General features: G+C 39.4%; 1 protein-coding gene across 2 annotated transcripts in view; it reads left to right on the top strand.

Moving 5' to 3' along the window:
- The window catches only part of MAP1B (microtubule-associated protein 1B), a 99496-nt gene that overhangs the window by 1533 nt on the left and 70764 nt on the right, over positions 1-27199 (top strand). For both annotated transcript variants that reach the window (XM_011959295.1, XM_011959293.1), the window contains exon 2: positions 6951-7052. In XM_011959295.1, the coding sequence (XP_011814685.1) occupies positions 6951-7052 (102 nt within the window). The remainder of the gene's footprint in view (positions 1-6950; positions 7053-27199) is intronic.

The raw sequence follows: 27199 nt of genomic DNA, 5'->3' as shown, positions 1-27199 counted from the left end.
CCTCGGGCTGGCGGGCGCCGCGCGCCCCCACCTCTCACTTTGCGTGGCTTTGTTGCGCCGGGAGTCCCTGGGTGGGCAGCTCTGGTCTCTGCCTTTCCCTTTATCCCCGGCGTCCCGGCCCTCCCCTCGCCCCTGACAGAGGTCGCCGGGTCTCTCCGCAGCCCCAGCCCGCGCTCTATTCTCCTGGGGTGGTGCTGAAGCGTTTCTCCGGGAGACACCGGTTGGTGGGCGTGGTGCAGTCCGCACTGCGGTCTCTACGGCAGCCCGAGGCGGACAAAGGGCGTTCACACAGCCCTCGTTCCCCGCTCCCCCTCCCCAATAAAAGACGAAAGAAAAACCTTGTTTTAGATGAAAAAATAAATGCTTCTCATCTGCCTCTACAGTTGGAAACGGCCACTTGTCCCCAGAACAAAAGGCTGCAGGGTGGGGACTGGAGTTGCGGACCTGGTTCTTTTGTTTAACTTTAAAGCACTTGATTTTTCCCTTTCAGCTTAAAAAAAAAAGAAAGAAAAAAGAAAAAGAAAAAAAATTGTGAGCAGAAAGTCATGGTATTTTATTCCAAAAAATTCAAGAACAAGAGATATTTCAATAGTGAAGTGTCTTATTTGAGCATCTCAATAACCCTTTATTTTCAGACTGTGGGCCTTTGGTCTAATCTGTTCTAATTTAGTTTATTTGCACAATTTTCTCCTTGAAAAATTTTACACTTACTGATTTTGGGTGTGGCTATTGTGGGAATCAATGACTGGGTTTTTTTCTTTAAAAAATTATTTGTAAGTGGCATTTCTGGGAAATAGGAATATATTAGGAGGTGCTTTTCTATCTACAAAATCTTCATAACCATTCGATGTAGTGGTGCTAGGAGAAGGATCATCAACCCCGTTTTAGAGCTGGGGGCCCATAGAGGCGAGAAGGGTAAGAGAACCGGCTCAAGGTCACAGCACTCATAAGTGACAGAAGTACCAGTGCTGCAGCGTCACTGTTTTCTGACCCTGTCATGATGTTAGTGCAGGGTCGGCTAACATCGTATGATGGGAGGAAGGTTTCAGCACAACAGTTTTCAGGGCTTGCCTTTGTATGGCCATCCACTTGTGGGCAGCGCCCCATGCTGGGAGATGGTTCCGCAATCACCTTCGGGCTGTAATTATCTTCCTGCTTTGTTACTCAGCTGATCATCCTTTCAGTGCCCTATTCCTCAGAGGGTTTATTCAAGCTGCATCTGTTTACGGAGAAAACAGACGCATCCACGTACTGCCATGAAGTAGGACTCCCTGCCTTTACCCGTTTTTACAGTACTAGCACTTAGTAACGAAATTCAGATTTGTCTTTTTGACATTAATTTTTTAAAAAATTCGATTGAAGCGTTATATAGAGAGGAAAGGGCGCAAATCAAAGATGATCAGCTCAACGAATTTTCACAAAACCGACACGCCTGGGTTACCCAGATCAAGAAACAGACATTACTGGAACCCCAGAAGCCCCCTTGTGTTCCCTTTGCAATAATCATCATGGCTTCCTGATTTTTAATTTCCTAATTTGGTCAGGTTTTTGCATGGAACTCTGAAATGACTGTATTGATCCCATTAAGAATCAACCAAGTGAGTGAGCAGGGCCATTTCTAGCAGTGTAAAGAGATGGCTCTCCTGCGTCCTGGGGTCTTGGCTGCAGCTCAAGATGCAGGCCCTTGCAGTGCTAAGTGAAAATCCTGCTCCCATAGCTTTTCAGACAGTCTGAGATGACTTAGCAACAGAGCAGGCTGGTCCTGTTTTCCTGTACACGACAAGCTGCTGCTTCAGCCGCCAGGTCTCAGCTGGGCCTCCTCCGGAGGGCCGTGTTGTGTGAAGCAAGATGGAGCTACTCCAGGGGAGCCAGCTCTGATGATTGTGTGTTGCAGGCTGGGAAAACACTTCTTCATCTGTTACTCTTTCTTCCTATTTCCTCTCCTGCCTTAACTGAGACTCTGGGTTTGGAGACCCTGTGACTTGGATTCTTGCCATCTGATTACTGAGGGCTCTCTGGGAAGCCTAGAAAATAATCTATAAATCTGTAAAGACATGGTGGTAATGCAATAAATCAACAGGCCTGGAGCGTCCCAGTGTGGACGCTTCGTAAATGCTTCTTGAATCCAGGGAAGAGAGATGGTCCCTCTTGTTTTCTCAACTATATTCGGAAAGCATAATGAAGGCTTTGGACTTGTCTCCTCCAGAGTTTGGAACAATAGTGTTTCCTGCGACTAGGCTAGCTTCATTTATTTAGTTATGCAGGACTTTATTCCAAATCGTTTTCGCTACCACCAACTACTACTCTTTGGCACCTCCTTTTTCTCCTCCCTAATTAGCCCCCAGCATGGATTTAGCTAGTGGTTCTCATTTTCAGCAAAGTCCTGCTTCTTGGTTTTATTTTAATACATAGAGTACGTATATCCATGCCTTGCAAACTGAATTGTAGAACCTTGTGAAAGTTTTCATTGTTTCATTTTATTTTATTTTTTTTTAAGAAACTAAAACATATAAGGAATACTACGTGTCTGTTTAATGTTTTCAATTACCGTTAGATTGTAACTTTTCCTTTAGTTAATATTGGGAATCAGCAAGATTTGTTCCAGAAAAGATAGATGAATGTAACATCTACTGCTCTGCATTTTTAGATAAAAGTTTAGCTAATTACATTGTAACATTCTGATGTCACTTAATTGAATGTGTTCAGTCTAAGATGGTAAGAGAATTTAAAACCCAGGAAAGATTTGGGTTTTAGTTTTCCTTTTCTTTTAGCAGGGGAAATAAGAAACCAATACCATATGTGGTGAGAATTAAATGTTAGAGAGTCTTAAATTTACTATATTTGCCTTTATACTTTTCAAATTCAAAGACAGATGGATTTCTGCTTGTACTGCTTAATTGGTATTATCTACAACGGGCTCTGTGATCCATGCTGAAAAACAAGCCAGTCCCCAAATTTAAGGTCATTAAATTGTTCACCTTTTCTAAGGGCTTACTTTAAAAAATAAGTTCTAACTTTTTAGACAAGCAAATAATTATAAGTCCCTTCTCATTTGCTTCTATTGTAAGATGTTATCTTGGACCTAAATTTTTTATTATCAATGCTTTGAAACTATGAGCTCTATATGTAAGATATATCTTTATTACATACATATGTTATGAACATCAAGTTGCTGGCTTTAAAAAAAGAAAAAAGAGCAAATTAAAGATGAGTTCAAGGGAAAAAAATAAGAATTTTTTTCCTCTGAGAAATAAAGCATTCCTAAATGTAGCATTTCCTTTAGTTTATTTATGTAGTTTATGATATCAATCTGATTTCAGACCACTGTTAGCATAGTTTTACAAATGTCATCTTATGATTATAGGTTAATCATTTAGGTACTTGGAAAAAATATCCAAAGCCTGTTTTTCAGAGGGAGCAACTAAAGCCCATGAAGGAAAATCAACTTGTCAAGGGCCCAAATAACTGTCAGATAGAACCCACGTGCCATCAACACGCAATGCATAGTCATTTCATTTTGCTTTCCTCAATCCACTGTCACCTTTAGAAATATGAATTTTAGCCTTTAAATGGGAAGTGCTTTTTAAAATTGTTGGTTTCATTAAACAATCCTGCAAAATGCTTACATAATCATGTAAGCATTGGTACATGCTTGGTATGTACCAATTGGTAAACTTGGAGCAATCTAGCCTAGATACACCAAGAGTACCTGACTGTTACTCATTTTTTACCCTGACTTGTTCTGTGATGACCCCTCCCTGCCTCCCTGCCCCATAACCTATTCTTTTCTCCTTTTCTCATCTGTGTATATCATGTGCATGTTAGCCTCCCTTGTGTGCACTGCTACCACCGGGGGTCAGAGAACTGAGAAGGAAAGATCTTTTGTTGCTCCCTGGTCCCAAGGAGCTCACTTTCAGGGCTAGGCAATAGCCACAGAGGAGGCCCAGATTGTTCTCAGAGATGACGGATGCCTTTTGGCTCCAGACATTGAAAGAATGGAGTTCACTGCCTCCACCTGCCTGGAGTTATTCTCTCCCCACCTGGGTAAGCCCAGAAGGGGGTACAGTCTTAGAATGCTGGAGAAACAAAGCCTCTGGGAAGAGCTTGACTTGGGGCATATTGGGGTGAAATCAGAAAGAGGGCTTCCCTCCTCTCCAACAGAGGCCAGGATGACCTGCTTCTGAAAGCCTCTTCAGAACCTCTTCACCAATGCCCTAGGATGCCCTCCAGCCAGATTCAGAGAGGGGAGAAAATGGGAAGGGCCAAAGAGATATATTTCTGTCCTATGAACTTTAGAGGGCTCGCTGTTGGCTCCTTGTTAGGCACAAAGGGGAACTACATAAATCTACTAAATGCAATATGAACCTTCGCTGACAACTACTGTTTGCCTTTACCAATATTATCCAGCAGGAGATACAAAGTAATTACAAATTATTTTATTTCTAAAATTGGTATGGAAAGTGGCCTGATTCCAAAATTTTCCTTTCCAACTAAAATAACTGGCAAATCCATCATAACCTTTATTTTATAAGTAGTAGTAGTGGTTGTGCATTGCTAAGGAACAATTTGGGTGGAAACTGCTCTCTTGAAAAAAGAACCCTACATTTTTAGTTTCATTGGGAGTGTAAAAATTAGAAATATTTTTATCAGCCGTTTACTAGTATAATTTAAAAATTACTAAGTGGATTTATCATTTAGTACTTTTTCTATTGCTAAATTACAAATATATCAAAAATAAAATATGTATGAAAATATAAAGCAAACATTTAATTGTGTGTGTCATGACAAGTTAACCCAAGCCAAGGGAAAATGGCAAGTAACAATGTAAGAGCAAGTCTGCAGATAACCTTGGATGAAGTCATTCAAATAATGTACCAATTTAGATATTACTTAGAACAAAGACAGAAAAATTGTATGAATTTAATTTAAATGCATATGTCTCATTATTAACTTATTGACCCAGCTTGACAGGGTAGAAGACAAAGTGGAGCTCAGACCTGGAACACAGAGAATTCAGTCAACAATACCAATTAAGCAGCTCAGACAGGAACTCGATTTTTTTTGCACTAGACTAGTATATAGTGTATATGTTGAAGTAAAATATTCTAATGAATTCAGACCTCTCAACCTGTCAGGCTCTCTGTGAAACAAGAAGAACCCATTTATCATTTCTGCACTAAAAAGATCTGTGAAATCTCAACATGCCTTTCTTGTTAAAATTTAAATACTCCATTAGCCCAAATGCAAACTGAGGCTATTAATGTTTCCAGGGAGAGCCATAAAATTCTCCCTTATAATTTAACCTCTCCTTAAGCATGTTAACTCTTCCACACCTGAATTCTTCCCATTGATCATATGAGAAATTTCTGCCTTTATTTAGTGGACACACATCTATTTGAAAATATTCCTCATGGTTGAAAGGGCCTGTGGTGTGTCATCTAAAGATATTTTAGATGTGCAGTGAACTGAGTTTCCAGAATCTTTTTTTTTTTGTACTGTATATGTATAATCCACCTTGATTCTTTACAGGATAGGAAGACTGAATACAGCATAACCTAGGGTAAATACAAATATGCCTTAAGGATCCAGTGTATATTTAAGTAACACACTGCTGTTTATTCCCCCAGGTCTGTATACATGACTAATGTCCAACAAAAATGATTAAATGACTGGGTGTTAATTTAGAGATAGTTCACCTGTTGTGTTATACCTAGAGGTTCAAGCCCTTACCTTTAGGAGGTATGCAATAAATGTTTGTTGTTCTAGAGATTTGTTCCTGACAATTGAGAATGCTCTGTACAAAGGTACAATGATGGATACCACACACTGGCTCCACCATGAGTAATCTGTTAGGAAAAATCTAATATATAATATGTAAACATGTAACACACACACACACACACACACACACCAGAGTTCTGGGGTTACCCAACTTTCCCTGGCTTACTCTCCAGACCTCCCTTCTATGATACTCTCTGGGTTTCCCTCTGGGCCATCCCCTTTGGGATGGCAGGAGAGAGGAGGACAGCGAGAGGAGGAAGGAAGAGGCTAGAGAGTAGGGCATGAGCACAGGAAGCTGCCCTCATCCCACCTCTTGCCCTCCTGTTCCTCTCACCCCGGATATTCCTTTCATCCTAGGGAAAGGAAGTCTGAACTTTTGTAGAAACAGCTGATTCATGCCCCCAACTTCATAAATGTTTTATAAAGTATAAAAAGTTGCCATTTTTCTTTGCCTTTGGATAAGAAAATTGAATACAAAGAACAATTGTGAATAAAAGAGCTGCCTGCCAAGCTACTCAGGTAACAGAAAAATGCCTGGAAGGACAGACAGGCCAAGTCTTGAAGATTGAGTGGATCCACCCTGTTTATCAAAGATCACACAAATCTTGGATTAATATCCAGGGCTTGATAAACCAAAATAAAAAACGGGATGGGTAAAGGAAAGAAATTATACTTGTATACTACCATTACATCATTTTAGAAGCAAAGGCCCATGCTTGAATGGCAGCCCCCATATATTTTCTTCGCCTTCATTCTACATTTTCTTGCCACCTACAAGTGGAGATAGTCTGTCTACAAGCTAGAGTTAGTCTGTTGGCCTCTTAGCCTCTTAAGAACTAACCTTCTTCCTGCCCTTTGTAGCCCCTCCCTGGAGTACAGCCTGTCATTTTGCTAATAACTGTTTTCTTTGACTCTTCCAGAAGAGGTGCATTTACATTTTATGAGGGGCAGAAGTTCAGTCCACACTGCTAATTATCCCTCCCTTGTGGCCTGGTGGAGAGACCTCCCTGGCCCTCCCATTTTGTGGGCATCTACTGCTAAGCCACCGAGCTCTTCAGAAAAGGAGTTCCCACATCCTCCCTGAAAGCCTGAGAAATGTTACAGTGATGTTGTCCAAACCACTCTGAAATGTCTAACTGGAAGTCTCTCAACTCTCTTTCCCTCCCTAGGAATCCGATCATGGGACACAAACCTGATTGAATGCAACTTGGACCAAGAACTCAAACTTTTTGTATCTCGACACTCTGCAAGATTCTCTCCTGAAGTCCCAGGTGAGGCTTCCGCTCAGTGTTGGTCAGCCTAGAATTCCAAAGGACAAGGAGCAAGCTGGAAAGCTTTGTCTGGGGCAGCAAAAAGACTCTCTTATTGCTAAAAGGATACTTTGTATTTGTTATTATCAACTGGGTTAGCCAGCAGCCACAGTTACGGAAGTCTCTCTAGGTTATTGCTGTGTGGCTATCTACTTTGTGGATTCTTAATGAGTTTTTAAGTTCTAGGGTTGTGTGTGTGTGTATGTATGTATAAAATATATATACATACACACATATGATATATATTTTATATATATATTCAAATTTTGAATTGATATCCAGGGCTTGAGAAAGAGAGAGAAGAGAGAGTGAGAGATAGTAGAGTGTGTGTGTGTGTGTGTGTGTGTGTGTGTGTATCTCAACTGTACTCTGAGCTCAAGGGACTACAAACTATTTAATGTTAAATGTTAATCTTACTCAAATGAAATTATGAATACAAATTGAATGCTCCTAGGATCCCAGAACCATCTTCCTGCAAAAGAAAAAGGAAACGTATACTGCATTTCAAAATGAAATATACATCATCATTTCATCATTGCATTATCACCTGCCATTGCATTACCACTTATCTTTCTCAGTGTGGGTAAAAGAATCTCATATTACAAACTGCTGTTAAAATAGCGTTTTTTTCAGAGATGAAAAAGAATACCAAAGAATAATTAAAGGTAAGGATGCAAAAATTTGTCATATGTGAAGATGTTCCCACTAAGCAGCCACCTCCCTGGGGCTATGCTCTGACCCATGCCTCTGGCGCTGGCGATGTATTCATGCTGACCCATCTCGTCGTCTTCTTGTGAGCAATAACCTATATTCCTCCCATTTGGTCACATTTGGGAATTATGAGACAGAGTTTCTGGCCCATAAAGACTTCAAACCTGGAATATATTTCTCCAGACCTTTGCCATTGACCCATCAGAAATACTGTATTGCATCTTACTTCTTGATCATCACTTGAATTTTACATAAGAGAAAGCTATTTTCTGTCCATATGCTTTTGTTATATGACTCCTAATTTTATTGGCATTGATATAACATCAGGAATGAGGTTCAAACTATTTTGACTGGTTACATAATATTCCATTAGTCTTGTATACATTGATATTTGAGACCACTTTTATAGAGTATCAGTGCCTTCATGAATCACGTTTGGCTGCAGTAATATACCCACAGGACTGTCTCAGTTCTTCCTTTTGAGTTTAATATTAGAATAATATCCCATATATTTCAGTTATTGATATGCATTGTAGCTTTCAAGTATGGAATTGAGTAAATGTGCTAAGAAAAGCTTAGCAAGAAATGGTTTATTAAAAGTTAAACTTGCTGCAAAGCCACATGAAAAATCAGTTTTTAAGTAACTTTGCTTTGAGAAAAAAGGAGTCCCGAAACTGTCAGACAGCATATGATTTGCTGAAGGAAAGGTACAGTATAAGGTTGTTTCTCTTGTTGTTATTTTATTGTATTTTCATCTTGAAATATCTCCATATCTTTTAAAACCATCTCACAAAAAAATAGGGGAAGTGCTGTTGTTTTCCAACAAGTATGATTATTTCAAAATGTAAAAACTACAAGCTTTTATTTTTTCTCTGTAGGTTGTTCTGGCTTTCTTACAAGGATTGTTTGTAAGACTACTTTTTTTTTTTGGTGTACAAGTCATGTGGTTCTCATTGTGTTCATTCACGTTTGGATTGACTTTATAGAGTGACAACTGCGTATTGCAAAATGAAAGGCTGCAAGCATTGCTGAAGAATTAACCATTTCTAGACCCAAGACCTAGCATTGCTCTTGTTGAGTAGGAAGATCAAGTTCCCCCAAACTGTTCTCCTCTCTTTCTCCTGCTATCACCTTCAGTAAGGATTGGCTACCTACCGAGTTTTATAGTGTTATGCTAGATGCTGTGTTTGGAGATTGACCTTTGGAAACACAGCATCTTTACCATTCTTGCCAACGCTGGAAAGGACTAATATTATGACTTTCCCTCTCAAGCCTATGAGTACACTGCACAGGCCAAAGCTCCCCTCTGGGAATTAAGCATCTAGAATAGAGCCATTTTAGTAATGCTGCTGTGTGGGGAGCATAAAGATTTCCAACCAAGACTGTAAGGTGATAAAAACACAGCTCAGATTCACTTTCAGATAAGTGTGTTTTAAAGAGAAGAGATGTTAGAGGATAAGAAGACATGGAGATCACAGGATAATCACTGGATTGGGTCCAGCGAAGCCTTTAGCTTTTCCTGAACAAACTGGAAAGGTTTTATGGGAAAATTTGAAGTCTGTTTTTAAATAGGTCCAAGTCTAGTGGTCTCTTCCTCTCTCACTTGAAATAATGTGAAAGCTAACTCATGTACTTCAGTTCCCCTGAAATGGAATTAGCGGAACCTTTTCCTTTAGAGTTTCAATAATCTTTCATTGTTTTTTGAGACAGGGTCTTACTATGTTGCCCAGGCTGCTCTCAAACTCCTGGGCTCAAATGACCCTCCCACTTCAGCCTCCCAAGTAGCTGGGATTATAGGTGCATGCCACCACACCTGCCTAATCAAGAATCTTAAATTAACTTAAAGAGCAAGATGAAGGATGAATCCCCTAAAAAAAATAGAGCCAGTTTTCAGCCAGATAAAACATTGTTAAATAGCGCCTATAATACACCAGGCATTATAGGATGCTTGGTGAGCGAGGACACTGTGAAGAACAAAACAAATACAGTCATTACCTTTATTACACTTACAGTCTTGTGAGAGGAGAAGGCATTTAACAATCGTATACAGACCAACATAAAATCTAGCCCGCTGCATCAAATCCAGGCTTCTAACAGATTTGGGGGGGATTTGGGTTTAAAGAAACACAGAGACGGGATCTCACTATGTTGCCCAGGCTGGTCTTAAACTCCTCAGCTCTAGCAGTCCACCTGCCTTAGCCTCCCGAAGTGCTAGGATTGTAGGCATGAGTCACAATGCCGAGCCATGGTTTTGTTTTGTTTTAAGGCCAGCAGAGTTATAGTAAAATATTTATTGCCTTCTATGACATAAGTAAATTAAGGCTCAAGTCACCCATATATCTGTCTTACATTCCTGTTGGTTATGATAGCTTTTGTTGTTTTTTAATAGTTAGAGATCACTTGTAAAGACTGAAGATAGCCTCAAATTGCAGCTAACAGATTGTGCAAATGGCACAAGATTGATTCCTTTGTACTAGTTTACCCCTTATACTAGTTTTTAAATATGGTTTTGAGATTTGATTTGACTATTTCTTCAGGATTGTAAGTCTCACTCAAGACCACTCTGAAAGACTTAGTCATCTTGAATAATATCCTTTGAGCAGGAATCTGGAATATGAGTGCTTTCTCTACACAAGGTGGGTGGTGGGTGCTTTAGTTCCCAAGAATGTTAGTCCTGTGATCTTTAAGCCCTGTCCAACTCTGGCATACTATAATTCTTGGAGTGGTCAGTCATCTGGGTTCATCTTACTATTATTTTGCCTTACTATTGTAGCATCGCCTTGCCTAAAGATCACTCAACAAACATTTGCTGTGTGCCCAGGGCAGGTCTCTGCTGATTTGCCTTGATGTAAAGCCATTCCTGGCCACATCTAAGCTGGCTCAAGTGAGAACAGTCATCTTGAAAGAAAAGGTTCGGTGTTCTTTTATGAACACTAATCTTACACTCAAAGGAAAGTTCAGTAGTTGAGTCTTTTCAAAATAGAGCAACAGTCTTTTGTTGTTGTTTTGAAACAGTCTTAGCTATGTCATCGCCCAGGCTGGAGTGCGGTGGCACAGTCTCGATTCACTGCAACCTCAGTCTGCTGTGCTCAAGTGATCCCCCCACCTCAGCCTTCCGAGTAGCTGGGACCATAGGTGTGCACCATCACAGCCAGTTAATTTTTTGTATGTTTTGTAGAGATTGGATTTCCCCATGTTGCCCAGGCTGGTCTCAAACTCCTGAGCTCAAGCGATGTGTCTGCCTTGGCCTCCCAAACTGCTGGGATTATAGGTGTGAGCCACTGTGCCAGGCCAGAACAACGGTCTTATATTTCTTTATATTTATGATTTTAAATATTATCATAAAATTTTGATTTACCTATTATATCATATGTTTTTTGTACCCTAATCATGTTGGATGAGAATCATCTTGGACCACAGAAGGAAAGCTAGACTTACCATGCTGTACAGGGTTTATTTCCTTTTCCATTGCCATTTGCTTCTTTCCCAAATTTGACTTTAGGATTGTCTATGTATAGTAGTAAAGAAAGATATCTCCCAGGGGTTGTAAGAAGTGCCCCATAATTACCTGTGGTAGACAGACACCATTTCAAAACAAGCAAACAAATAAAAGCTATTCTCAGGACAAGTGACATCAGACTGAAAATCAGTTTCAATTTTTATTTTTTCCCATCATTTTGCCACTTTTATCTACCTATTGAAATAATTAAAATATTTTGATCATCTGACTCCTCACCAGCAGCAGCCTAGCATAATGATGAAGAGTGCAGATTCTGGAGTCAAACTACCTTATTTGATCATAACCCCGTGGTTTATTTGCTGTGTCATCTTGGACAAGTTACCTAAAACAAGGATGAAAACTTCCGCCTCAGAGTTTTTTTCTTTCTTTCTTTCTTTTCTTTTTTTTTTTTTTTTGAGATGGAGTCTCGCTGTGTCACCCAGGCTGGAGTGCAGTGGCACAATCTGGGCTCACTGCAAGCTCCGTCTCCCGGGTTCACGCCATTTTCCTCCCTCAGCCTCCCTAGTAGCTGGGACTACAGGCGCCTGCCACCACGCCTGGCTAATTTTTTTTTTGTATTTTTAATAGAGACAGGGTTTCACTGTGTTAGCCAGGATGTTCTTGATCTCCTGACCTCGTGATCTGTCCGCCTCGGCCTCCCAAAGTGTTGGGTTTACAGGCGTGAGCCACTGCGCCCGGCCCCACCTCATAGTTTTGATGCAGATCAAATGAATTAAAGTGTGTAAAGCTCTTAAGACAGGGTTTGTCACATGGAAACAAATGTGAACAAGTGCTGTCTCCCTTGTGGAGAATCTATTTGACTTGTATATTTGGTGATTGTTATTATCTATGGGAAATGCTGGGTATTGATATTTGGCTGGTTTCCTTTTTGTAGGAATTTTAAATTGGTATTCAAGATGTTTCTCAGAGAAATGATTGCTTTCAGCATTCTCAGAAGGCACAGAGCTGCTGCTGATGTGTAAAGGGTGGCAACATTCTGTGACTGAGCTTCTAAGGTCCTTTGGGCTTGAGAGCAAAAAGCCAGCAATGCTTTAAAGTGCTGGCTGGTAAAGCAGAGCCTGAGAGGGGGGTTGGAGAGCATTTGCAAAACGGTCCTGTGGGTACCCACGCAAGGGCTGTCAGGGAACATGTACACAGTCTGAGGGCTGGCCTGCTTTCTTGCTATGATAACCCATCCATGGTCACTCCCTCCACGCCGTTCTACGCTCGCTTTTCTCTTCTGCTCCCACCAATCAACAGGTGACTACAGACGTTGTCAGGTTTAAGAAACAGATTTCTTGTGGTTTATTTTCTTAGCTGAATACACAGTAAGACCTTGATATATTTACATTTTGTCACTAGTTTTATAACATCTAGATCACATTCACAAAAATCATCATCAAATGTGATGGATGGTGTATATGGGCAGTTTTGTTTTAAGAACCGATGCCTTTTTCCTAGAAGATAAACAAACCACAGTTGAGCATCTTTAGATTTGTGCTGAGTGATTGCTAAAAATACCTTGCCTGGAGATTGGTTTTTGATGGAGAATTAGAATCAGCCCTTTGAATTTCAGTCATGCGAATCTTCTCCCTTTGACATTAATGAGGCACGGGTTACAACTAATATTTACCAGTTGAGTGATAAGAAAATGAGAAAATACTCTTATAAAAGGTCTAAGAATATTTTAAGTCATCTTTCTCTGTCTAGACTTGTGTGTTTAGTCTGTCGTGTGTAGAATTATAGCTTAATTGTATGTGCCTAGAATACATCAACTGCTGTATGACAGGGAGTAATGAATGTGTTTTCAGCCCTGCTCCAACCTTTAAACAATAAGGCACACAAATATATGTTCCAGTGGCATTCAAGGGGCTGACTCACCCTCAGGGAACCTGCAATTTCAGAGGGAAAGCCGATTCTTTATCCTCATGTTTTCTGTGTTTGCACACACCCACAGGTCTAGGTACATGTCCCCATGCCCATGAGGCTCTGCTCATCTTTCCTCATTGTACATCATACTAGGTTATAGGAGGAATCATGGTGTGTTAGAAGAAAATGACAAATAGAGAGCATTATTTTCGTTAAGGTAACCAGATCTCTGTTTAATATTCCTTGAGGCCATTGCTGCCTGCCTGGGAAGGAGACTCCCATTTTAATGCAAATCCCTAGCGTTTCTCCCACTTGCCCCATGCCCTGAGCCCTCCTGGCCCAGTTGCAGGGGACAGAGTGATCGGCAGCTCCTCATGCTATCCGCTCTCACCCCAGTGTTCCCATTGAGACTTTGCCACCTGAGCAGCAGACTGTCCAGTCACCCCCACCTGCATCCTTTCGTAGCAGTGAAAGACCTTCCAAGGAGATTAGAATTTTATAGTGTACGCAGCATAAGGCATAATTCCTGTGAGCTTTACATCTTGGTCAACTTTCAAATTTCAGGATTCTTTATATCCAGATCCTCACATACACAGTGACTTTTTTCCCTTGGTGCAGGTGTGGCCAGCAGAAAGGAATAAAATGGCATTTCGCTGCCGTGTTCAGGCTTCTCATTCCTCAGGGTAGTTAATAATGGCTCATTCAGACCACCGTAGAAATACCTATTGAGCTCATGTTTTTTTTAAGAGTGGAAAGGATGTTTTACTCTGCTGACTGTAATGGCTCTCACGCAGTTCCTAATGGGTACTGTGAAACCACTCAGCATAGACAGGCATAGGCAGGAAGGTAGCAGAAAATTGGCTGCCTGGGCCCAAGAGCCATTTTAGGAGATGTCAATAACCCCTCCATTAAACCCAACTAAGTGCGTTCCACGGCAGCTGCTAACCAAGGACAGCACCTCATGCTGAGTGTCACTGCTTTTGTCTTCATCTCTAGAGACCAAAGAGAGCTCATGATTTTTGTTAGTAGAGTTTTTTAAAAAAGGGTTTTTTTTTAAAGTATGCAACAACAGCAAACCATCAAGCAAGCACAGTCCCTTTGCTTTTTCTGCCTGCTTTTTGGTCTTCTGGGGCAGTTTGTTTAGCACCTATGGTAGCGTACTAGAAATAATGGTAGAAGATGAAGAATAAAGCATAAACTAATACATCACTTTAAAAGTGCCAAGTAATGTTTTTGAGTGCTTATTAACAAGAAAGCAACTGTAAGGGAACATTTGGAAGAATGAAGTATTTCCCACTGTTTATAATTTTTTTTGGGGAAAATAAGTCATTCACAGCTTTAAATTCACTGTGTTGTTCAACAAAGAAAGAGAGTTTCTTTTTATTTTTTTTAATCTCTTTTTGTTTTTGACACAGGGTCTCCCTCTGTCATCCAGGCTGGAGTGCAGGGGTGCAATTATAGCTCACTGCAGCCTCTGCCTCCTGGGACGAAGCTACCCTCTTGTCTCAGCCTCTGAAATAGCTGAGACTACAAGCCTTCCACTATGCCCAGCTAATTTTTTGATTATTTTGTACAGAAGGAGTCTCACTCTGTTGCCCAGTCTGGTCTTGAACTCCTGGCCTCAAGTAATCCTCCTGCCCCCCGCTTCCCAAAGTGTTGAGATTACAGGTGTGAGTCACCCTGCCCAGCATGAGAGTTCTCTTAATTTGCAAACTGTGTATATATGTCAGAGAAAGAGAGAGAGTGTGTGTGTGTGTCTAATTCCTAAAGAAGAAAGGGGTGAGAATGAGAGTATAATAAGCATTGCATTTTGATTGTTCAGCCATGGGTTTAGTCACAATGACAAAGGTTACCCAGGTACCAGCACCCCACTCCCAGCTGCAACCCAGGGCTAATTAAATGCTACCTAGGCAACGATCAAGTATCCCCAAACATCATACTCCAGGGCTTGCCCCTTTTGTTTTCTTGGCTGTGATCTAAGGGTAGTTTCTATTGCATGTGAAGTCAGATTTCCTTGGTTTGAGAGAAATGTGAGAAAGTAAGAGGTACTCTGGGGAAGTGCACTTAGTGCGCTGCAGGCACTGGAGAAATTAACATAAATACAAGACAATAATAATGTTATTTTAGTAAACTCTTCTAGGTTAAAAGATTGCCTATAGTCAGGACTGGTGAAATGGATGCTTATAGAAACTGCAACAAGAGTGTCTACCTATGATTTAAAAATAAAAGTATGTAATTAGGAATGAACATTGAAAAGCTAGGGTAGTGTTAATTGAATGTGGCTCCTCTCTGCAGTTGTAGCGCACCTCATTTGAAACACTCAAGCTGAGGCTGCCTCTCAAAATTACTGCCTTGCATTCCTGAGGAGTTAAGACGAAATATGAACATCCTGAGGACTGTCTTTGTTGTCATAGAGGAAAGTCCTCTACACATGCACCTTACCATTAATCTGGCCGTTTGTTTCTCAGTAAAACAGGTTTTCAGTAGGAACTGTGAGTATACAAGCCACTGTTGAGCATTGTGGCTCAAATTCAGATTTCTTGTTAGCATCTCACACGGATAGTGCAAGGAAAGAACAGCTATTCCCCTGAGGGAGCAACACGTTTTTAGTGCACCCGGCTCCAGGAACACTGCTCTACGTAGATGTGGCTTTTTGGATCCTGAAGTATCCATCAATGGGAATGTCACATTTGGAAAAGTTATCCTTATTGCAATAAAATTAAAGATCAAATAAGTTCTGGAACCCAGGTGAACAATGCTTTCTTAGTGCAGAGCCATTTTGAGCAGTTGTCTCTTGTGCCTTTTAAAAACCTCTCACTTGGAAGTTTTGATATGTGAAAGATGTGAAAACTACCTAAGAGAATTCTTCCTCTTTTTAATGGAACTCGATGCCTGTTTAGGGATGGTGTAGCAATTGCTCTTTTATCTAGAATTCCAGATAGTTTCTCAGCTCAAATACTAGGAGTTTTTGGTGGTGCAATTCAATCGAAAGTGGTAGTTGGTGTGAAGTTCCAGCAGCCCCACAAGAGTCTCAAGTGCCTTGTGGTTAGTTTATTATAATGTACGTATGTGTTTGTGTGTGTGTGCTTGCATACATGAGAGAAGGAGAGAGAGAGAGTACCTTATCATGTTCACATCTATTGTAAAGGAGACAATCCCTTCATTCTATATGGTATCTCCTTTTAGAAGGTGTCCTATTATCAGCCAGTCTGTCATTAAATATTTATGTTCCTGCAGCAAGACACAGTTCAGTTCCTAGCTCTGTAGGCCATAAGAAGACTTGTAAGTAAATTCTGTCTTCAGTTGTTTACAATTGAGTATGGAAATAAGATAACTAATGAAACAAGCCAGTCTATCATACGTGCCAAATGAGAATTTTTCAAGGAGGTCTTTCTGTAAATTCTGTTTGTTCAGGCTATTTTAAAAAATCTATGTGCATAAAAAAGCGTTAAAATAATATTATCCATGCAAATTGGGGCATAAATGCAACAGATCCTAATGCACTGAATTCTCTTTGTGACCAGGGAATTTTGAATCCAGCCTGAATTGAAATATTTCCTATTTGGAGCTACATTTTAGATTAAGCCCATTAATTCAATGATGAAGAGTTAGAATTGATAATTTAAGAATTCACCCTTCTGAAATCATGTGAGAACAAAACTCCTGACCTGGATGTATAAGCTTAATTTCAAGGCTGTCTTCATCTTTGAGTGCTGGAAAATTGTCCATTGGCAGACTCTAAAGTCACTAGGGAAGAGATTGTGAAAGTGAAATATTTTAAGGAAATAAATGTGAAGTAATTGTTTCACTGCCCTGAGGCTAGAATGGGCACTTTGAACAATGTCTGATTCAGCTGTCCCTGTGTCAGGGGAAGCAGGGCGGGGACACCAATTGCAAGCTGCTTTCCAGGACCCTCCCCGCTCCAGAGAGACCAGGAAGCCTGACCTAGTGCCACAGCTCTGGGCCACACCTGAGACCACTGTTGCCCGTGGTGCTCCCTGAAAGTCGCTGTCAGTCTTTTCCTTTTCTGTAAAGGGATTAGGCTAGATCAGGTCATCTTAACTTTGTTCTGCCAGCCAGTAGTTCTGCAAAACATTAATAGTCAGTGGAAAATAATTTCATGGTGACATAAATTTGAAAACTGTGACATATTCAATCTAATTTTTTGAGGAGGCATAAATTATATGTGCATAAACTTGTTCAATTTTGTCTAACCATACATTTCCTTAGCCTATTTGACTAGTCACTTCTATCACCACTCTCTCCCATGGATCTAGATTCCTATAGAACACAATTTGGTAAAGGATGGATTAAATGATTGCTGAGTCCCTTCCAGTTTTTTTTTTTTTTCATTATTCTGTGAATTTTTGCTAAATTGCCTCATCACTCATATGTAGATGGGAGCTTGTCCTGCTTCATTCAGCTTACAATGGCTTTTAATCCAGGCTTTAAACTATCAATGAAAGAATTTCATTTAGAAAAAGCTGCCTGTCCCATCCATGAGGATTCTTAATTTTAGGAAAGATGCACAGCTCTATGACACGCAGGCTGATTTCTCAGTTTTGGGGGATATTGGCCCTTGGCTTTTCCCATCTGTTTTTACCTTACAGACAAACCAAACAAGACAAAACTTAATCATGTTTGCATAATGTCAAACACTTGCATAAAGACTATCCCCAAAGTCAACTCATGGGTGTTTTATCTTCACAATGCCAAATAGGAAATAGCTACATATGTTTCCCATTAAAAGGAGAATTTCCATGTTGGTATCTGGTGTTGCACTGAGCCTCAGGTTAGCTGCTTATTCACAGATCTTTGGAAGGAGGCTAAAGATGGAACCTCAAGAGTTCTAGGGATTGTCTGCCGGTCGAGGATGTTAAAAGTCCCAGGCACATTGTTTGTTATCGCTAACTGTTAAAAGTCCCAGGCACATCCTTTGTTATCGCTAACTGTTGAAAGTCCCAGGCACATCATTTGTTATTGCTAACTGTGGATGGCCTGCATTTTAATAAGCATGGTCAACTGTGCATATCTTTTCATGTGAACTATCAATTAGCACACCATAATTTAACAAGTTAGTACATGCAGATATGAACACCCTTGGGAAGTTAGCAATTTTCAAATCAAATTATTACTGACAGTGTACAATTTACATGCAGGTAATCATTATCAGAAAGTCATGATTATCCAGAAGGAAAGGTGATTTTTGTGGTACTATATCTAATGAATGGCTATTGATTTTTAATACCTTTAAGGTAAAAACTTCAATTTGTTCCATCCCTAATTTGATCATATTTGCAAAAAAGTGTTAATTCACTCATTAAAACCTAGGCATCTGACGGGTACAACAAACCACCATAGCGCGTGTATACCTGTGTAACAAACCTGTACATTCTGCACATGTATCCCAGAACCTAAAGTATGATAAAAAAAAAAAAAAGTTAAAAAACCTAGGTGTGATATTATGCGTTTACAGCAAACCTTACCAAGTATTCTAAAATAACAGAAAGAAATAATTTATGTACAATAACAACATTAATGATAATATCTCTATAGGTAATATGTATTGGTTAATCAAATATTCTAGCTAATTGAGAGTTGCCAGTAATCCCTTATGGGATTATTATTTTTCAAAGTTGTAGAATCCTATAATACAGTCATTTCTTTTATACAAACACCTCAAATTTATCTAGAATTAACTTAGAATTTCCTAAACCAAATTTATACATTAGCCCAAGATATACTTAAATTATTTATAGAAGACATGAACTTACAAATCTGTTATTTCTTCTCCCACCCAAATAGAATAATATTTTCAAAGAGAGGCTTTAAAAAAAAGAGAGAGAGATATTGTTCCCCTTAAGCAGATACTGGCATTTTATTGAAAGATAGGCCAAGAGACATACATTCAGGCAAGATGAGTGCACACCTTGCTACCTACATGGAACCCAAACTCAGAACAATGGAATTGAATCTTCCTTAGAAGACTCAGAAGGAAGATCATCTCCCTGTGCCTCAGGGTCCTCATGATGAACCCTGTTGGTAATTATACTGTAAACATGAGGGTGTGCAGATTAGTAGCGATTTCTTATTACTGAAACATGAGTGAGCAAACTATTTATTTTGAGGTGGTGTCCTCAATACTGATTGTGCTTCAATACAGAACAAGGAATATCCCTGGATGTTATAGTGCTTCTGAACAAAAGTCATTGATTGCAGATTTTGTTTTAAAAAAAAAACACTCAAAACTGCTACAGAGAAAAAAGAAAATGTGAAAAAAGAGACAATGGCAATCTTCTAGGTTATTTGAAGAAAATATCTCAGTTTGCAAATATGCAATAGCCCACTGCATTTGCACTGTTCTTATGTACATACAGTGGGGTGCACCCACCTCTAAGTCCCAACCATTTTTTTCTTTCTACTTCCTGTATCCCCTTGCCTATGAAAACATAATTTTTATTTTATTTTATTTTTTGAGATGGGGTCTCACTCTGCACCCAGGTTGGAGTGCAGTGGCACCGTCATGGTTCACTGCAGCCTTGAACTCCTGGGCTCCAGTAATCTTCCCACCTCAGCTTCTCAAGTAGCTAGGGCTGTAAGCACATGCCAAGGCAAACAGCTAATTTTGTATTTTCATTTTTTAATTTTTGTAGAGACAGGGCCCTGCTGTGTTGTCCAGGCTGTTCTCAATCTCCTGGCCTCAAGCAGTCCTCCTGCCTTGGCCTCCCAAGGTGCTGGGATTACAGTGTGAGCTACTGCATTTGGCTGAAAACATGATTTTTAAAATAGACAATTGCCTTCTGCATTGCACCATCTCCCTCCAAATAAGCTAATAAACACAAAATCCAACCAAAAGGTAAAAGAGATAAGAAGTGGGATTATTTTTAAAGGCTTAATCACTTGTGCTTTAAGATTTATCTGGAATATCTTTAGATCCTGGGAAGAGACAAGGTTGTCTATCTAATTGTGTAGCCATTTACATGTACATATGTAATTGCACATGTGTGTATGTGTATGTGTATGACTTTGTTTTTATATTATATCAAAATATATTTCCCTTTTCAAGAAGCATTAGAAGATCCAAGTAAATGGGGCCGGGCGTGGTGGCTCATGCCTGTAATGCCAGCACTTTGGGAGGCCAAGTTGGGCAGATCACTTGAGATCAGGAGTTCAAGACCAGCCTGGCCAACATGGTGAAACCCCGTCTGTACTAAAAATACAAAAAATTAGCCGGCCGTGGTGGCAGGCACCTGTAGTCCCAGCCATTCGGGAGGCTGAGGGAGGAATATTACTTGAACCTAGGAGGCAGAGGTTGCAGTTAGCCGAGATTGTGCCACTGCACTCCAGCCTGGGTGACAGAGCAAGACTCCATCTCAAAAAAAAAAAAAAAAAAGGTTGAAGTAAATATCTGTTGATGAAAAAACTGACACTTCCTTTGGGTTTACGTCCTTTCCCTCCGTTGTCTTCTCTTTGATATCCCTCACGCGTTTTCCCCTCTCTACTGCAGTCACCTATTTCCCACTTGTTTTTCTTCTCTCCTTCTTCTTTTTCCTATTGTGTCCTCCCCGCCACCAGTCACTGGCTTGTGGTCTACAAATAATGCTGGTTTGGGGTTATTTTAAAACATCTAACATGAGATCAGTGCCTGCTTCTTAAAGAAGCATTACATTATGTATTAGTTATACAAATTATTAGACAATGTCTTATCTTTATTTTGTTGTTTTAAACATAGAACAGAGACTATTTGGAGCCTTTGGAATAACATTCCAGCGTATAAATATAAATGAAATAGTTTGGCAAATTAACTCTCTCTAGGGGTCATTTAGAAATATGATTCTGTCATCAGATAGAAATTCTATTGCTAGAGTCCTTTAGCCAGCAGACGGATTTTCTATGCTTGGTAAGCAAATTCATCACAAATTTGAAGCTAGTTACAAAAAAAAATAAAAATAAATAAAAAATTTTAAAAAATCCCAACTTACAATTTAAAAAGAAGAAAAGTAAAAAAAAAAAAAATGAACAAAAAGACGAAAGAGCTTAAATTAAATAATCACAGGGATACATTGTTTAATCTTTCAGAATTCTAACTTTTCAGAAATGGCTTTTTCCCAATGGCAACGGAATCATAAGAAAAAAGGAATGCAATTATCTTTTAACCATTGGAATAAGGAGGTCTTAGGCTAATGGCCCTTGATAAAGAGCCTTAGAATAGTGCCAGGCATGTCGGCTTAGTATGTGTATGACAACGAGTGATGAGGTGTCATGGGCTTGAGAAACTAAAGTTAGCTCTTAGGTTTGAAAAATAAACTGCATAAGAAATCTCACAATTTTTATAATTATCTGTATTGCAAATGATTTCTTTGTTGCAGATTTCCTTTAAACATTAAGATGTGGTAAAGTGTTTATTTACAGAATCTATGAAGTACTTTTCAGAGACTTGGCAGTCTCAAAGCTCTGGTAAAGAGCTAGTGTCTTGAAACTGCATGGACAGAACCCTTAAGGAATGGAACTGGGGGCAGAAAATCTGAGCTTTAATCCCAGTTCTACTGCTAAGTAGATTTGTGCCATTGTGGACAAATTGCCTAGCATTTATGAACTTCAGTTTTATTATCTCTAAGGTCCTATTTATATTAATATTCTCTAATGCAAGTGAAAAAAGTCATTCAAATAATGTTTTATTTTAAAAATAGTTTACATGTAAAGTTGGCAAACATAGCTGATGTGTAAACCAAGATGTGTGGTTTTCCAGAAAGTTTTTTGAGATTCTTAGGACACAATTATTTGCTTGGCTGAATATATTCATTCCACAAATATATTGTTTGTCTGATGGGATCTGGTACTGTGTCAATACTAAGGTTAATAAAAATAAGCAAAATAAGTAAATGAAGACACAGTCCCTATATGGTCTCTCATGGAGCTCTCAGTCAAGGTGAGAAGACAGACGTTGATGAAATAGTAACACAAATATGTATTACAAGCTGTGCTAAGTAGGAGGGAAAATAATATGGTGCTATCTAAATATGTAAAAGGAGAAACTGATGTAGTAAGGGGTAAGTAAACTTTAGAGCTGAGATTTATGAAGAGTGCTTTTTATTTTACATTGAAGACATTGGACACTATATTTTTCCCTTTTTTAAACTTTATTTTATTTTTCCCTTATGTTTCCCTTTTAATAAAACATTAGCAATTCAGCCAAGTTTTATAGGTATAGAGTTTGCAGATTTATCCTGGACTTCATATGGATCAATGTGAGGTTATAATAGCACATTTCTGAGGAAATAGGAATAATTAAATATAAGTGATTTTAAAATATTTTCATAAGATATTCTTGTAAGGATTACACTACTCTGCTCTAAGTTAAGAATCAAGTAAAAGAAAACTATCTGAATGTTCATTGGCCTCTTAAAAACATGGGATTGATTACAAGTTTGCTGGGCTGCAAAAATTCTAATGATAAATAGAGAAAGGAAAGCAACCAAAATTTCTGAGATCAGAATGGAAAGGTTTGTGTTGTAACATAATCTGGGCTCCAGAGTCCCAATAGAATTGTAGCTCATGTCCATGGTACTTAGCGGTTAATTTAGTACCTTCCTCCCAGTGTCTTCTCTGTACTTGTTTATGGGTTCCTCACCTGGTCATTGTTAGGCCAGTCATCTCTCAGAGTGTTTGCTTTCTTCAGGCCAACGGTACGCAGCCTTCTCACATCACATCTGATCATCTTTCATATGCCATTTACTTTTTGGTTGAAATGTCCACTTCTTCCCTACCATGTTGATTGATATCTCTTGGTCCTATGTGATGAAGTATCTAAAATTTCAACTTTTGCATATAAAGATACTTCTATTACTTGGAGGATATTACTAAAGCAAATAACCTGTATGTTATTTAGAACCATTGGCCCTTATTGGAAAAAATAAAGCCTGCCTTCACCATTAAATCTAATGAAGAACAGATTTTCTTGTTCTATGTAGTATTTTACTTGAAGGTGTTCATAATTCAGTTGCAAAGTAATTTTCTCAGTTTCACTTGCACAAATCTCAGCTGATCTGAATCTATCTGAAATTAAAATATGGTGTCAGGAAATATTGAGACACAAGTATTTTTCATTAATTTTTTTTCTGAAATGCTCTGAACCCTTTCAGCCTGAAGACTTTCTCAAGTAACAGAGTTCTTTCCCATATGCTCTTATCATTGTTTCTCTTCCTGTTCTGATTTCAGCCTTAAGAATATGTATAATTCTTAAAATGGAACTTCTTCTTAGATCTCATCCTCCAGCTCATTATTTCCTCTTGGATCTTCTTCTGTGTGTTCTAGGAGAACATTTCACATTCGTCCTGTACATCACTGAGTCAGTATTCTGCAGGATTTGTTCTGCTCTTGAGTGTCTTAAATGCAGATTTAAATTCTGCTATTGCATTTTGTATTTCCTTGAATTTTTTTGTTCGTTCCACTGGGGACTTCTTTCTAAATCTCTGCCTGTCATTCAGCCCACCCTGTTTTTATTGTTCTCTGTTGTTTCATAAAGACGATATCTGCCATCTTTTATAGGAGTCAAGTGTCATTTTCTCAAATTTTATTTTATTCCTATGGAAAGTCATTTTTAGAGATAGATTTTTTTCCACCAAATCTCAAGACAGCGCTCATTTTTCCTTGTGCTGCAGACTCTTTTCTGACGTCCCACTTAGAGTTCTGTTTGTTTCCTCCTTCCTGTATAAGGAGGTTCAGGAGTTCCTGACACTCCCTGTCCAGGTTCAGCATTTGCCAGCAGAGGGTTGTAGGGACTCCTTAGCAAGTCTTGCTGCCCACTTGGGAGCTGGCAATTTCACTCTCATCTGGAACCTGGAAGTCAGATTCAGGTGTATACCCTCCACCCTGGGTCCATGGTCCCTGAGCAGGCATGCATCTGGTGTGGGATGCTAGCCTGAGAAGAAATAGTCTGTCTTTACTGTCCAAGCTTCTGCCTCTAATCCTGGAGAATTAGATAGAACTTGCATTTCTTCTTTATACAACGATTACAGACCATGACCAGCATGTACTCCTCTCCAGGATCCTCCTGCCTCTGCTTGTACTTACAGGTGTTTTTCCTGAGACAACCATCCAGTTCAGGCTGTAATGCAGAACAGCTCTCTCCTCTACCCCCAGCTCTGTTGGGCTCTGAGGTGAGGTGCTGGAGGAGGCGTGGAGAGTGGTGGGAAAGGAGGTATCAGATACTCTGCAGTAAGCTTCTTTTTCCTGTCTTGCATCCTAGGATTAGGGGCAGGTATTTGAAGAGTGTGTCAAACTTTCCAGCCTTCTTTGAGTCCAGCAGAATGGTTAAGCATGGGGGCCCAGGAGCTACAGTGGCCCAAGTTCAAACATGTGCTTCACCTCATGTCTAAGTTCTCTGTGCCTCAGTTTCCTCATCTATGAATCTACTTTACAGAGGATTTATGAAAATGCAGTAGCTATAAGGCATGTAAAGTGTAGAAATAGTGGCTGGAACATATTAAGTGCTCCATAAATGTCACCTATTGTTAATACAGCTACTGTTTTCTTGGGGGCAGAACATGTATTTGAAAACGTGTAATTCCATTCCCTTTGGTGCAGTTTTTCTTCACCCCTGAACCTTCCCCACAACCTTTCAGCATTTAGTCAACTGTTTACTTAAAATCACCATGGTGAGTTTTTTTGTTGTTTGTATTTTCCTGAATTTTTCAAAAAGCCATAAATTTGGATAAGACTATGTTAGGCTCTTCTGCTCTGCCACCTTGTTAACCCACCAGCCTTCCTAATTCTGACCCAAAGCAATTATTAAATGATATAATCTTCATCTGTAAAAATCTGTAATACTTAGGGAATGTGGTACACTTTTTGATTTTGTTACACTTACAAAGTCATATTTTTAAGAGAGATTTACACATCATTTGTTTTTTAAAATTCTCTGATACGATTGATTGGATTCATGATAAACAGCACATTATTCTTACTCTAAGTAATATGTAGCTATTTTGTACTATAAACCAAGTTTACCAAATACATTTTTAAGAGATGTTTAAATAACAACACTGTTACAAAAAACAAATAGTCTTTATTAATGATTAATGCTTTTAACTTGCCATTCAAGGAAATGAATAAGAAATGTTGGTAAAGCAGGAAAAGCTGATTCATCTTGACTCAGTGTTCAAACCAACTGTACCATTTGCCACTCTATAAAGTCTACAGTATTATTCAGGCATAATTGGTTCAGGATTATGGTTTCATTACAGCATTATCAGTTCTCTATACTTGAAGTTCCCAAGAGCCAAACATTTCCATTTTTCTTTATCTAATCAGAATCTTTCACATTTCAAAACTTTATATTAATCCCTTTCTTCTTAATGGATATTGTGGAAAATCCCTTCCTGCAACCTCCAGCTTCCGCCAGAAGTGCCACATGCATTCTTATCGTCACTATGTGAATACCTTATGAATGGGGGCTTTCTTTCTTAACTTTAGTTCTTACGTGTTTGTGAGAGTTTTGTGTGTGTACATGCTGTCTTTTGTGACACCACAGTTTGATTTGATTGAATAAGAAAAATGCAATTTTATTTAAATTGCTACTTGGGGATATAAACTTTGCATCAGAACATCAAGCCTGAATCCATGGTCAGTGAAGTCTTTTGATTTCTGCTCCTTTTAGTATTGTCACAGCAAGACTCCCCCACTGCATTAGTGGGTTCCATTGTATTCCCAAGGAGGGCCCAGTGAGAAGGGCTTGCCTGCATCTCACAGCCACCTCCCTTCTTCTGCAGAGTAAGCCTTGTAATTACAGCAGACATTACATTTGTCTCTAACTTCTATGGGATGATGTCATTGCATGTCAAACAGGGGATTAGCATGAAGAGAGAAGTCCTATTGACATTTTCATTTTCATTAAGAAGAATTTGGTTTTGCTTCATTTTGTTAACGAAAGCTGTTGTCTTACCACATAGGATGATTTTTTTTTTTTTTTTAAAGAAAACTTGAAAACGTAGAAGCAGGCATGTGCTGACTACATGAATAAAAATATACTCTGTAGTGGCACTCTATCAATTAGTGAAAGCGTCTGGGACACAAAGCATGCCTGGGAAATCTCCTCCTTTTCTTACAAAAGCAGAATATCATTCTTCTCAAAGCTCACAATGGCCTGGGCCCTGCTGCAGAAAACGTTCCTGAAAAAGGAAGGCAGAGACTTGGCCACTCCTGAGTGGAAAAGGAAGGCAGGCAGCTGGTCCCATCAGACCTCTGAAATGTTTTGCTTTTTTGTGATGGCATTGATCGAATATGTCTTAAAGTCTCATTCCTTATGTCCCAGGGAACTCTTAGTTCCCTTCCCATATGAAAAAATTAATCAGGAGTGAGGTGGAATCCTGACGTTTCAGACAGTTTGAGCCCAGAGCTGAGTTGGTGGAAGAAAATAATTTTTATCAGTCATTTCCAGCCCCTCCCACAAAAATAAACATAGGAAGAAAATCATGGTCAGACTTGGTAGGGAGTCGTGGCCTCATTTCAAGCAATCTAACAATAACTCTGAGTCAGAAACTCTAGGTTCAAATACTAGCTCTGGTTTTTACTGGGCTATGTAACTGTGGGCAGCTTATGGGATTGCGCCAAGCCTTAACTTTCTTATCTGTCCAATGGCATTAATTGGCAATAGTACCTGCATCTCAAAGGGTTATGCCTGGTACCTATCAACCATTGTTTTTCACCTCTAAAAATGATTTCCTTTCAAAACATGGGCTAGTGTTCTGAGGTGAGCTTATTACTCGAGTGAGTTAAGGTGGTGGTTTTCCTTTTTTCTCTCTCTCATTTCTGTCAGTGTTTTGCAGGTACAGGTCAGGTAGCCAACTCTTGCCAGTCTTGATTTCCTCCTTGTGGAGTAGACCCAGTAGCTATGAGATTTAGGGTCACCTGGATTAGACTGGCTTTGGAATTTTAGGTTTTTTGAATTTTCCCAAAGCACTGGAAGAAAAAGAGTCGTCATGAATTTTTTGGGGGAGGTTTTAGAAACCCTTAACAATAGTTCTCAGTT

The sequence above is a fragment of the Colobus angolensis genome, unplaced genomic scaffold (genome assembly GCF_000951035.1).
Source record: "Colobus angolensis palliatus isolate OR3802 unplaced genomic scaffold, Cang.pa_1.0 Scaffold49, whole genome shotgun sequence".
In the NCBI taxonomy this organism is placed as follows: domain Eukaryota; kingdom Metazoa; phylum Chordata; class Mammalia; order Primates; family Cercopithecidae; genus Colobus; species Colobus angolensis.
This window is presented reverse-complemented; position numbering and strand designations above follow the sequence as displayed.